The 12,911-nt window shown below is 51.9% G+C and overlaps 1 protein-coding gene across 1 annotated transcript in view; it reads left to right on the forward strand.

Annotated features, from left to right (window-relative positions):
* LRP6 (LDL receptor related protein 6) overlaps positions 1-12,911 on the forward strand; it is a 1,542,295-nt gene that overhangs the window by 322,097 nt on the left and 1,207,287 nt on the right. Inside the window, exon 5 of the mRNA XM_069628714.1 lies at positions 4,607-4,738. Within this exon, the coding sequence (XP_069484815.1) occupies positions 4,607-4,738 (132 nt within the window). The remainder of the gene's footprint in view (positions 1-4,606; positions 4,739-12,911) is intronic.

Below are 12,911 nucleotides of genomic sequence, written 5' to 3' on the forward strand. Positions count from 1 at the left end.
GAACTGCCAGCTGAAAATCATCAAAGGGATGCCATGAATTGGATTAAGGACACGAGGTATAGCTGTAACCACGGCGGAGAGCACCTAGAAGCAGTGTACTGAGTGTGCAGTCGTAGAGTTCCACTGATGTAAAACTTACCCAAGTTGTTAGAGATACAGATAGAAGCCAGATGAATTGGGTGCACACAAAAGCTAAAGACACAGTGGGTTTGAAGTACAGTGTGGGTACACCTGCACATGAAATACTGTGGCACACACTTTGAAAGGCACAGTGGATGCAAGATAGTGTGAGGGACATCACATAGGCTGCAGATACAACTAGATACAAAGTATAATGGGTGATGATCTAGCAGCAACATAATATGGTGCCAGATGTAAGGTTGGTTTACCTTTAAATAAAATGCACCTCCACCTAGATGTAGAGTGCATGGGCTTGGGGTGGAGCCAGATAATGTGCTTTACCTGGGGGCAAAATGTCACAGATGACTCAAAGAGCACTTCAACTCCCAGAAATGGGCCAGCGATTTTTATTTAACTTTTTATTTGGTTGCTAGGACTTTCCTTCTCATCGAAATAGTGCCACTCCCTGACTAACCCGGGTTTACCAGCTCCAATATTAGCTTGGTGGATTTTGCTAGAAGGCATAACCTAAAGGCAAATATCTTAACCATTTCAACTGTGATTTCCTAGCCTAACCCCACATTATCAGTATAATTAGATGGCTGAAAGAGATTAAAGGGTGTGCCTTTAAGACACTTTGCCAACATGGTCTTCTTCCAATCATGCACCAGTATTCCTTTTCTTCTGTCTGTTCTCTTCTCACTACTCTCCTACTCCCAACTCCACCCATCTTCACTCCTTCCTGCGACTTGCTCCGCTGTCCCTCCGATCTCACTCACTTCTCCTACCACTTGTCTCCACCATACAATGTTACTACTTGCTAGCCCACACTTCTTCTCGCTCACCCACACTGCCACTCTCTCGCCCACTACTGCACTCTACCTTTTCTTATGTCACACTCCTTTCACTCTCGCAACCACGTCCCACTCACTCCCTACACATACTTCATAGTCTCACATGCTAGTCATGTACTCACTACTTGGTACTGCTTGCTCTCATCAACGAATACCTCACCTTATCCAAACATTGCTTCTGTGCTCCATTTCACCGTCCTTCCTCCTCCGGGTATCTTGGTCTTCTACCTCTTCTCTGACATCACCAAAATAACCCACAACTTATTGCTCCCTGTTGCCTCTTTTCCTCCTTCTGATTGGTTTGCTGACCCTGGCCTATCTGGTTTTGTCTTACCCGCCTGGGAGCTGTTCTCCTCACAGGATGTTGCAAAGAGTGGGTTAACATATGCCTCTCTTTTCCGCACGGGATGTTATTTTGCAGTGAGGGCGGCCTGCTCTGCAATGTGTCCAAAGCTGTGTCGGAGACCCGCAGTGCAGACCCCCAACCCCCACACATCCCTAGGTGAGTGAAGTCTAGTTGCATGTTTCCCCTTCCATTATAAATTCCGGGTGGTCCAGCCTGGCCACATCTGTGCTGCGGCTCTGTCTGCCGAAGCTGGTTACTGCTGTGCAGTGGCTGTGGCATCTGCGTAGGATTTTCTCCTTCCTTTGCTAAAGGTCTCTTCTCTGGTTGGCTCTGCTTTTGCTCAAGTGATGCATGGAGTGCCAATGGGTTGCTGTTCTGTGGGTGGCATTTGTCTTTCTCCCACTTCTACAGTGCCGGAAAAGAGAAGACTTGGCCAATACTTTCTTCGGGAAGGTATGGGGTGAAGCAAATTGGTACTACACATTGTGAGAAACAGGACTGTGTCTCACCCGCTAGTCCCCGGGGAACTGTCATGCAGGTGACCAGGACACAGCCATCGCTTTTGGATCCAGTTCCTGGGGGTGGACCAGTGTGGGAGGATCACCTGGGTGAGGTCTTTGGACAGTAGGAGTGGGACACCGGATGGTGAGACGCAGTATCCCTCCCTCTTAACACCTTTACCCCATCCTACCAGGTAGGATATGTGGGAACTTTAATACCCCTGGTTGCCCCCGCACCCACTCCCCTCACAAACACTTCCACACAGACAGCCCGCTCTGGGAGAAAACACTCGCACACGATCAGTGTACCTGACATGTCCCGCTTCTATGGTTAGGCGAAGTCTGGCAATTACTGACATTCACTCACACCTGACTTCTGTTAAACTTCCCTACACAGATAAAAGGCGGGGCACGAGAGTGCACTCTGAGCGAGGCAAAACACTTGAAGGAACAGCAGTTACGAGTCAGCAGCTGAATGAGGGAAGTAAGACGGCAAACAAGTGTTTGCAAGGAGGGAAATACCCTTGACCTTATTGGCAAGAAACTGTTACTTTCAAGAAACCTTTGAGTCAGAAAGCATAAGACCTGGAAATCAGACTGAAGAATCCTGCATTATGTGTCGGAGATACCGGAGGCCCTCCTGCGTAACCAATCAAGGCGGGGAGGAGCTGCAGCCGCTGTGTTATCGTCCTCTGCTTCAAGAACAAAGACGCGCCAGAGAGATCAACACAGCTAGTGAGTTGGGGGGGGTGGGACCGATGCAAGACGGGTCTGTGTTGAAGTAAAGGTTGCAAGCGGCAACATCGTGTAACAAGTGCTGGAACGAACATTGCTAAATGCATGGGAAATAAGACGCAGGTAAAGTTAAAAGGCTGATGAATGTTTAAACTTGAGAGGGAAAAATACAATACCATTGACAGTGGTGTGGCACCGTGAATGTGCACAATCGAAAGGTCTCTGTAAGGTATCCCACCAAGAAGGGGTAGAAACGAAAGTAGAAGATTGATCAGAACTTTGTGTAAATTGAATCGAAGTGGTCCTGCGATGGTTTAAGCAAAACCCATCGCACATGCGAAAGTCTTTGATTTTGATATCAAGAGGAAACCGTAGAAAGTGAGATTGTGTGGTCCAAGCCCAAATGATGGAGACCAAATGAGAATATTGTGCAAAAGGGATCCGAGCCCAAACAAGGGAGATCCATGGTCCGAGCCCGAATGAGGGAGACCAAGAGTAAACATTGTGGTGAAAAGGGGGTCCAAGCCTGAAGGAGGGAGACCTATGTTGAACATTGGAAGCAAGAACTTGTGCATGTGAAAATACTGATAAGTGGAACTTTGATATTTATTTGTTACGACAGGCCCTCTGCAGTAAGAAACTGATATTGGAAAAGAGACTTTGGCAGAAGGCCCTGATACCTATGCTTTGAACTGTATCCTCGTGGCAGAGAAGCCAGTGTGTGCAAAGCCCAAACGTGCCGCCTTGCCCCATGCTGAAAACGTGGGGAAGGGAAGCCAACTGCTCAACCATCCCGACATACATTATTTCTTGAAATATGTAGGGGTTTGACTAGGGTGCACTACTAATATTCATTCTTTCAGAAAACAAAGTAACAACGTCACTGTACTTCAGGTGCTCCGGGCCCAACCCTCGCCACAAAGGGAAAAGGTAAAATCCAAACACAATTCCTCAGTCACACTCACTGGGTCATCCATCAGTGTGGCTGAATTGTGTTTGCATATATTGTTTCTTGAACACTTCATTTTGCATACACAATAGTCCCAAACCCTTTTGTATTTAGAAGTAAGGATTGGCAATAGGTTTATTAGTATAGACCCTTTTATTTTGACAGACTCAACTAGGACTGCGTCATTGTTTGATGGTCGTAGCTTGATCCCATCCTTAGATTTAGGTTTGATAGGCATTCAACCAACCCATTTAAGTTCAATTAACACCCTTGAACTGTGATCACTTGTCTATCCTCACTGTTACATACCATGCCACCCCTTACAACATGTAAAGGCAGGCATTTTGGCGAGGTGATAGGAAGTTGCACCCTCTCAAATGCCACCTGGTAGGCCTCCCACTCCAGGCTGGGTAGGGAGGGGGGGGGGGCTAGTGAGATCTCTATCCCCAGGTGACAATGTTAACTTATTAACCTTGTAACAACAAATACACCTAAATGCGAAGTGAAGAGCGGGGTGAAATATGATGCTTCAGCATTTTGTTCACAGCCTTCGGGCCGTGAACCCTAGAATGAGCTGCTCTGGTAGGGAGGTTTAGTCCTGCTTTGCGAGCGAAACAAATAAAGGGTTGGTATAGATTGTACAACCTCTCCAGACTCTGCAAGATGTTTCTAGGCTGCACATCTTTCAAAAGAGGTTTTATGCTGGGGTGGTGGTCCTTTAGAATACTAGGCAATGCCCATTTTCAAGCTCAAGGAACATTTGTTGTTGTCCGGCCGCCCCCTCACCCCCTCTTATGTCTCTGCAGACATTATTCCATAGCTGAAGAGCATTTCAACTAGCAACACATGGAAATGTATCTCCATATGTGTGTTAAAATTCGGTCATGCTCCCAAATGTAGATGTCATTAGAAAAAGAACTTCAGAATGCGTTGGTGTTAAGGAGCACTTTCAGCAAACCTGGGTGAAGTTGGTAGTGGGTCTAGTAACTGAGGGAGTACATTGACTATAAAAGGTAGTTTGGAACTCCTGCCATAAGTAGCCTGCCTGTTTGTTTTATAGCAAGCCGCAACAAGCTAAATAAATGTAATTTCTTTTTTGCAGCTTCAAACCCATGCGGAACCCAGAATGGTGGCTGTTCACACTTGTGCCTGATGTCTCCCTTGAAGCCTTACTACCAGTGTGCATGCCCAACTGGTGTGCAACTGCTCGAGAATGGAAAGACCTGCAAAGATGGTAGGGTCCCCAGTGTTCAGAAACATTTAAGTGTAGAATCATTTGGGGACCAAGATCCCTTAGTTTAAATAAGCTGATAGCAGGAACATGATGGAAGTGTGGTTGCTGCACATTCTAGACATTGAGTGTTTAGGCTTGACCTGTTGATAGGAACATGTAGTGGTTAACATTTTCATTTTTATTATTAAGGATGTGTGTATTAGATTCATTATTTCATATATAAATATAGCAAAAAACATAGAAGCATCATATTCTTTCACATAATTATACAAAAAAAAATACCATTTCCTCAATCAGACATAAACTGTCGGGCCTAAACAATAACCTCTACATTGGAGCATTCAAATGGTTACCCTGTCTTCAATCTTTGCCACTACTACCTTCCATACATTGTGTAATGCAATCAGCAAAGACGTATTACATGAATTAATACAGTACTTCCAAAATACTTCTTGGCTTATTCCTTGTATCCTATGAACAAATATCGCCAATAACTTTAGATGTATCAATTCCAAATTTCCACAGGAAGTTAGAATGTGTTGGCCTGTTTCTATCGCCCTTGTTTTCTGACAGATAAGACAAATGCATAGCTCCTTAGCTATCCCATGCTGAGGGCCCAGCGTGGTCAGTCGGCAAATGATCCAATCTCAATAGAAGGTAGAATCTGCAGACAGTTAATGATGCACGGCTATCTCCAGTCTGTATAAAACAGCAGGACAAAAACTGTCTATTGAGTTTTATAATGCCAGCATTGCTATAGCCTGCTGTATTACAGGCAAACCTTTTTCATCAACATAAACTTTATTCGGTCTAGGCCATCAATGTACAACCTAACAAGATATTTCTAAATTTGCCAACAATTTAATGCATCAGTAAAGGGAAGATGGAATAGATGGGGGAACAACGAACATTCACAGATACAAATACCCAGGCCCCATCCGCTTCCAACTGCCCTTGTGCCCATAGGTGTGAGGTTTGCGCCAAATAGGACCATGTTAGTCGGGACATTTCCAGAGGGGGGGTACAGATCCCAGCTAGGGGCGTAGGCTCAGAACAATCCCGCCATTGGATACCCTTCCAGGACGCCCCTGGATGTTTTGCTCGTTCCTAAAAATCAATTTGACAGCGTAAGGTTCACCCTCACTGGGCATTCTGAGGAAGCCCACTGTGACTTCCCTGGTCATAAAGAGGCAATTCCCAATGCTACGGAGCCAGTGAAGGCATTTATTAGAAAGGGCATCCCTCGGTTCTGTTTCCTGGAGGCAACTTCGGTACCCCATGAAGCTATACAGTGGTTTTTCCTTTTCTCCCCATACAAAAGTGGCTTGGACGTACGCCCCATTGATCGATAACTATGTGCACTGGTTCTTCTCCTCCTGGGCCTGATAGTATTTGGTGCACATGACATACGTGTCTCCAGCGTGATAGGTTTGCTACGCAAGGTGGGAGGCTCTCTGGCTGCGGTGGGGAGTGAAGGCTGCTCAGCCTGGAGCTGTCTTATCGCTGTACAAGCAATCATTTTGCTAGGAGCGGTGTTAAGGAGTAGGAGTAGGGGTGGGGGATGGGCCCCCTTGACAATAGGGGGGGAAGGGCCAGCAGGCTCCCCCAGCGAACCCTCCCCGGACCTCCCTTGGGCCTCAAGCAGGGTCAATTGTCCTTTTTTTTTTTTTTATGGCTTCCAGTTCAGTGAAGACCCATGCACAGGAACAGACCCCCACATTATGAGGCTGCTTTTGTGATTGACTGAGGCAGGATTGACTTCCATAAGTAGGTGGCTTCGGGGCCCTGAGTGGGATTAGGCGGAGAAAGGAACTAGTCCCTGAGAGCGCTTCCAGCATGTTCTCACTCCAGATGCTGCAGTTTGAGCCAAGCTCGGTTGCTCCGTCAGTCTCCATATCCATCAGGTCTGGGGCAAGGGGAGCAAGAACAGGCAATGGAAAGTTGATGGGGCCAAGTGCGGGTAGGGTAACGGGCTGAATATAAACTCTGTTGAGGGGGATTGGGAAGGGGTGAGGGGCAGACGGCCAAAGCTGGGGCCAATGGAAAGGCAAAAGCATTGCAAGCCCCTATGGTTCCCGGGCCGGAAACGATTGTCATGAAAAAGCTCTCTGGGTTCCCTGTAGTAGAATGTTTACCTTGCAGCACAGCAGGGATCGTCACCACAGGAGTAGATGCATCGGGGGTAGAGCCCAGGAGTTGGCCAGACTTGTTTGTTGAAGGGTAGACCATCCCCATAAAATTGGAGGAGCATGTTAGTATTTCACGAGGGGATAATATCAGTAGCGCAGCCTTTTTAGAAGTATAGTCTGTAACCTAACTTTCCAGATCTTTTCGGCCTTCATTACTACATAATTCCCTTTATCCATCTCTAATCCAAGATACTTGTAGGAAAAAACCCTTCTGTGGTAGTGGATTAAGATGTGTCATGCTTTGTAAACTCATGCTCTAGTTTAATAAATGGTGTGTGCGATAGACGCACAGGATTCTTACATTTAACCATGTGGTGACACAAAGGTGTTACCACCCACTGCCTGTGTGCACATGCAGCACTATTTATTCATACCTATATGCATACTGTTGGTGCAGTTTGATAGGTGTTAGTCAGGTGCCCTTATTCATGCTGTATTCTAAATGGGCTTTCTCTTGCGATGACCCATACCATTAGAGAATGCATTGCAAGGACTTGCGTTTGAAAAAAGTTGTTTTGTAGTCCGTTAACTAATCGTGATTTTCCAGATCACCTATACGATGGGTATGAAGACGTGGAAGAAGGTACTGTATGTGCTGGATATGCAACTATAAACTGACCAGATGATAGTAATTAATGATTAGAAACAATCAACTTCGCTTCAAGCAGAGACTGAAAGTCTGTCACCTTGAAATAAGTTATACCCATTTCTCCAGCATGGGGTCTGGCATGGATTCACATGCTCATGAATATCCCCCGTCGTCAGGCTGGGAATCCTCGGTAAAGAAAAAACCAGTATCAGTTTCGTTTCTGATCTGTCTTTCGTAGTAATAACCAATCACTGGTCTCTGCGTCATACTGACCACAGCCAATGACTGCCCTCTACCTAAGCACCGCCTCTGGCAGCCATCTTCAGATTTTTACCGCACGTTCATGTGTTGGGATCCTCGTGCTATTGCTCTCGAGCGTTAGTGCTATTTTTTCACGTTTTTTCTCAAAAACTTTGTTTTTTTCAGTCAAAAGAGCCTCAAGCTCCACCGACTCTCCATCCGATCAACGGGGACCCGTGTCGGATTCGTCTGCGCCCCTCAAGGGTGAAGATTTCGTCGAGCTACGCTTTTGGAGGACTCCAGAAGTTTCTCAGGCCCGGACATGGCCCAGGAGAAGGGAAGCTCGACGCCCGGAAAGCTGTTCAGGGTCTGCCCTGGATGCCAGCTGCAGAACGTCTTTAAGGAGGACGAACACTCCTTTTGTCTCTACTGCTTACATGAGGACAAGACGCACGTGGAGAAGGACTGTGCGTTTTGCGGCAATATGTCGGAGCGGACCATGAAGGACCGCCATCAACGTCTCGCCAACTGGCTGGAAGGAAAGAGCCCGTCAGGCGAGAAGAAGAGGAAGAAATCCGAGCGGTCTTCTAAGACCTTTGAGGACGCCCCGGCGACGGGGGCCCAACACAAGGCCAAGCACCGCGAGTCCGCTGGCACCGGGAGCGCCGAACGGTCGGGCTCTACGGGCGCCAGGCAGGGCGCACCCTCCCCGGCACCTCCAGCCACGAGCCAACGCTCTGGGTCGGGTAAGAGGAAGGGTGAGCACCCGGCGAAGCTCCTGGAGAAGCCCCGGTCGAGCTCGAAGGCCCCATCGGAGGGGGAGCGAGGCAGTGTCCCCCTCCTCAAGGATAAGGCGGTGAGCGCACCTAAGGTGGTGAAGGCCTTAATCCATCCGGCCAAGCCCTCTATCGAAACTGTTGCGGCGGCCCTGGCTCAGCCTGTGGAGGCTACACCAGTGGTGGCGACCTCGGGGCTCAGAGTCTCCATGCCACCTCGGAGGGAGTCCTCTTTTGTGCCCATCGATAGGACCCCCGTGAAATCCCCGGCGGGGAAGAAAAAGGGGGGGGGCAGGGCGTCGTCGTAGATTCGGCCTCAACCTCGGAGGAAGAGCTGATCGAGGTCTTAAGCCACGGCCTTGGCGTGGAAGAAGACCGGCCCGTCGGGATGGATCCCGACGCAGGTGACGACGACATCGTCGAGGGTGCCGATAGGGCCCCTGATCGCCCGTCGGATTCCCCTCTGCCAGCGCCGCTAGACAACTCGGCGGCCATTTTGTTGGCTATACAGTCCTTATGCTCAGAGATAAGGACGAGACTGCCGTTGCCGACAGAGGAACCTCTCCCGTCGGGGGATCCTGAACCGGGACCTTCTGGTGTTCCCCCGCCCAAGAAAAGAAGGATTCACCCTCCACCTCCTTTTCAGCCGTCGCGCCCCGTCCAGCCCTCCTCCCCGTCCACCCGAGGGGATGATACGGGGACTGACACGGCAGCGACGGGTACGGACGACGAGGTATACGATGAGGATCTACCGTCGTCACCTCCCACCAGGGCTTCTCCGCCCGATGAGATTGGATCGTTCCACTCCATGATCGCCAGGGCATCCGAGCTTTTCCAACTCTGCCCCGAGGAGAAGAAAAAGGAAGGATTCCTTTATCAACGGCGCGAGGCCAAGAGGAAGACGGTCCTCGCGGTGCCTCTACTGGACGACATTTGGGATGAGGGCCTCGCCCTCCTCAAGAACCCTTCCACAACGCCAGCTAGAAGAGACCGGTACGAGAAGAAGTACCGGGTCCCGGACACGGCCCCCCTGTGCCTCCGGGCGCAGCCTACCCCGGACTCCGTCGTCTCCGCGGCAGCCAGGAAGAAAGCGGGGGGGGGTGCGGCCTCCACATCGACTTCCCCACCGGACGGCGAGGGAAAGAAATTGGACGCTATGGGACGCAGGGTCATCTCGTCTGCAGCGACGACGATTAAAGCGGCCAACGCCTTGGCTATCGTGGCCCGCTACGACAGGGAGCTATGGTACAAACTGGCTCCCCTGCTGGACTTCCTACCGGACGACAAGAGGGCGGATGCCCTGGAAATCCTACAGGAAGGTGAGGTGGCGTCGGACCACGCCATCACTATTGCGACGGACATCGCCGACACTGGGTTTCGCCAGTTGGGCAACGGCGTGTGCCTTAGGCGGCGTGGATGGCTCAAGGCTACGGACTTCCGTCAAGACGTACAGACCAGAGTCCTGGACATGCCGTTCGATGGGAACAACCTGTTTGGGAAAACAGTGGACGATTCCCTTCAGGCCATTAAAGCGGACACTGAGACGGCCCGGGCCCTGGGGGGGGTTCTGCAGCAACGACGGACGCCCTTTCGGAGCAGCGGAGGCAGGGGCGCCTCCCAAGGTTCCGGCGGCGATTTCTCCACCTACCGTCAAGCGGCCCGCTCGTCGTCTCAGGAGGCCTACAGAGGACGAGGCAAGTCTGGCGGACCCCGCCGTCGTCGCCAAGGAGGTCAAGGCGGCAAAGCCTCGTCGAAACAGGATTGAACCGGCCGTGGGGTCGGGCCCCCACCGAAGCACCCCGGTGGGAGGCCGGCTGGCGAGCTTCATCAGCGTGTGGGAGTCCATCTCCACCGACCGTTGGGTGCTGGACGCCTTAGCCCGGGGCCACGCGCTCGAGTTTCAAAGAAGGTGCCCGCGCGTCCCCCCGTGGCCAGGAAGGAGCTTCACATCCATCAGCTTCTCCTGGAGGTAAGGGCGATGCTCAGGAAGGGCGCCATCGAACTCGTCCCAAAGAGGCTTCGGGGCTCCGGAGTTTACTCGAGATACTTCCTCGTGAAGAAGAAGACGGGAGGATGGCGCCCCATCCTAGACCTGCGACGTCTGAACAAGTTCATCAAGGCGCAGAAGTTCCGGATGGTCACCCTCCAGCACGTCCTGGGTCAGCTGGAGGAAGGAGACTTCCTGTCGTCGTTGGATTTGGACGATGCCTACTTCCATATTCCCATCCTAAAGGGACACCGAATATTCCTCAGGTTTGTGGTCCAAGGGCGTCACTACCAGTTCAAAGCCCTCCCCTTCGGACTACGGTCGGCACCCAGGGTATTCACCAAGTGCCTTGCACCGGTGGCGGCGCAGCTGCGCCGCGAGGGGATCCACGTCTACCCCTACCTGGACGACTGGCTCATCCGAGCCAAGACGAGGGAGCTCGCCGTGGAGCACACGGCAAGGACCGTCCAACTTCTCACGGACCTGGGATTCTCCGTGAACTACGCCAAGTCCCACCTGGTACCCGCGCAAAACGCACTGTTTCTGGGAGCGAAGCTCGACAGTGTCCCTTCTGGCCTCCCCGTCGGAGGAAAGGACCAGGTCCATCCTGGGCAAGGTACAGCGGATGTTGGTTTCCGACGCGGCCAAGGTGAGGTCCATCAAGTCCCTCCTCGGAATGATGTCTTCTTGCATCTACCTCATTCCCATGTGCAGGCTCCGGATGCGCCCGTTGCAGGAGTTCCTGGACGCGCGCTGGATCCAAACGACGGGCGGCTTCGAGGAGAGGATCACACTCGACGAGAGTTTCCGCCGAGCGGTCCGGTGGTGGGGCACCCGCGCGCATCTGACGGCGGGCATGGACTTCCAGACCCCAGACCACCAGGAGACAGTGACCACGGACGCCTCCCTGGAAGGGTGGGGAGCGCACACGGAAAATCTGCACGCGAGAGGCCTTTGGCTCCCGACGGAGAAGTCCCTCCGTATCAAAGTCCTGGAGCTCCGTGCAGTGTTCTGGGCCCTCAGGTCCTTCCTTCCATCCCTCAAGGGCAAGGTGGTGAGGATCTTCACCGACAACACCACCACCATGTTTTACATCAGGAAACAGGGCGGAACCAGGTCCCCAGCACTGTCCAAGGAGGCGCAGGACCTGTGGCATTGGGCCGTCGCCCAAAGGATGTTTCTGGTGCCGTTTCATCTGGCAGGGATAAAAAACACCATCACCGACTCACTCAGCAGGGAGCTGCGCTCGTGCCACGAGTGGGAACTGCGGCAGGATCTAGTGGATCGCCTCTTCCGACGGTGGGGCACACCCCAGATCGACCTGTTCACGACGGCGACGAACTCCAAGTGCCGGAGGTTCGCCAGCAGGTTTCCCCAGGCGAGGAGCATGGGCGATGCTTTCTCGTTCCCCTGGGAGGGCCTGTTCCTCTACGCGTTCCCTCCTTTGCCACTGCTAATCCGGCTCGTCAACCAGCTCAAGAGGTCACGGTGCAGGATGATCCTCGTCGCACCTGCGTGGCCGAGGCAGATATGGTTCCCGGACCTTCTGGACTTGTCAGCGTCCCCGCCAATCAAGTTGCCGGTGGACGCGGATCTACTCTCCAGGGAAGGAGGCGCCATCCTCCACCACGACCCGAAATCGCTGAACTTGCAGGCCTGGCTCCTGCAGCGCTAGAGTTTGGAGGATACGACATACCGGCCGACTGCAGAGAGGTTCTTGCAAAGGCCAGGGCGTCCTCGACTCTTAAATGCTACGGACACAAATGGAAGAGGTTCTCTGTCTGGTGCCACGCACAGAAGATTAACCCTCTACGGATTACGGCTCCCCAGGTACTGCCGTACCTGCTGACGCTGGCCAAAGCTGGACTGGCACACGCGTCCATCAAGATTCATCTTGCTGCGATCTCCCGATACACCAGAACCACGGGGCGGACGTCCTTGTGGTCTCATCGTCTGGTGAAAGAGTTCATGAAGGCACTGTTTAGATCCTTCCCGCCGGTGAAGGCTCCGGCCCCAGCGTGGGAGCTCAAAGTGGTGCTGACCAAGCTCATGGGACCTCCGTTCGAGCCTCTGCACTCGGCCCCGTTGAAGTTTCTGTCGTGGAAAACAGCGTTTCTTGTGGCCATCACCTCCGCACGACGGGTGGGAGAGATCCAAGCCCTTTCCTGCAAGGCCCGTACTTGACTTTTCACGACACGAGGGTAGTGCTCAGGACGCACCCCTCCTTCATGCCCAAGGTACCGTCGGACTTCCATCTCAACGAACCCTTGGTGTTGCCTGTGTTCTTCCCGTCGCCTTCGTCGCCGGCTGAGAGGACTTTGCACTCGCTGGATGTGGCTAGAGCGCTGAAGTTCTACGTGGACCGCACGAAGTGTTTTCGGAAGACGTCACA

This window comes from Ambystoma mexicanum, chromosome 12 (genome assembly GCF_040938575.1).
Source record: "Ambystoma mexicanum isolate Mex_15411 chromosome 12, UKY_AmexF1_1, whole genome shotgun sequence".
NCBI lineage: Eukaryota > Metazoa > Chordata > Amphibia > Caudata > Ambystomatidae > Ambystoma > Ambystoma mexicanum.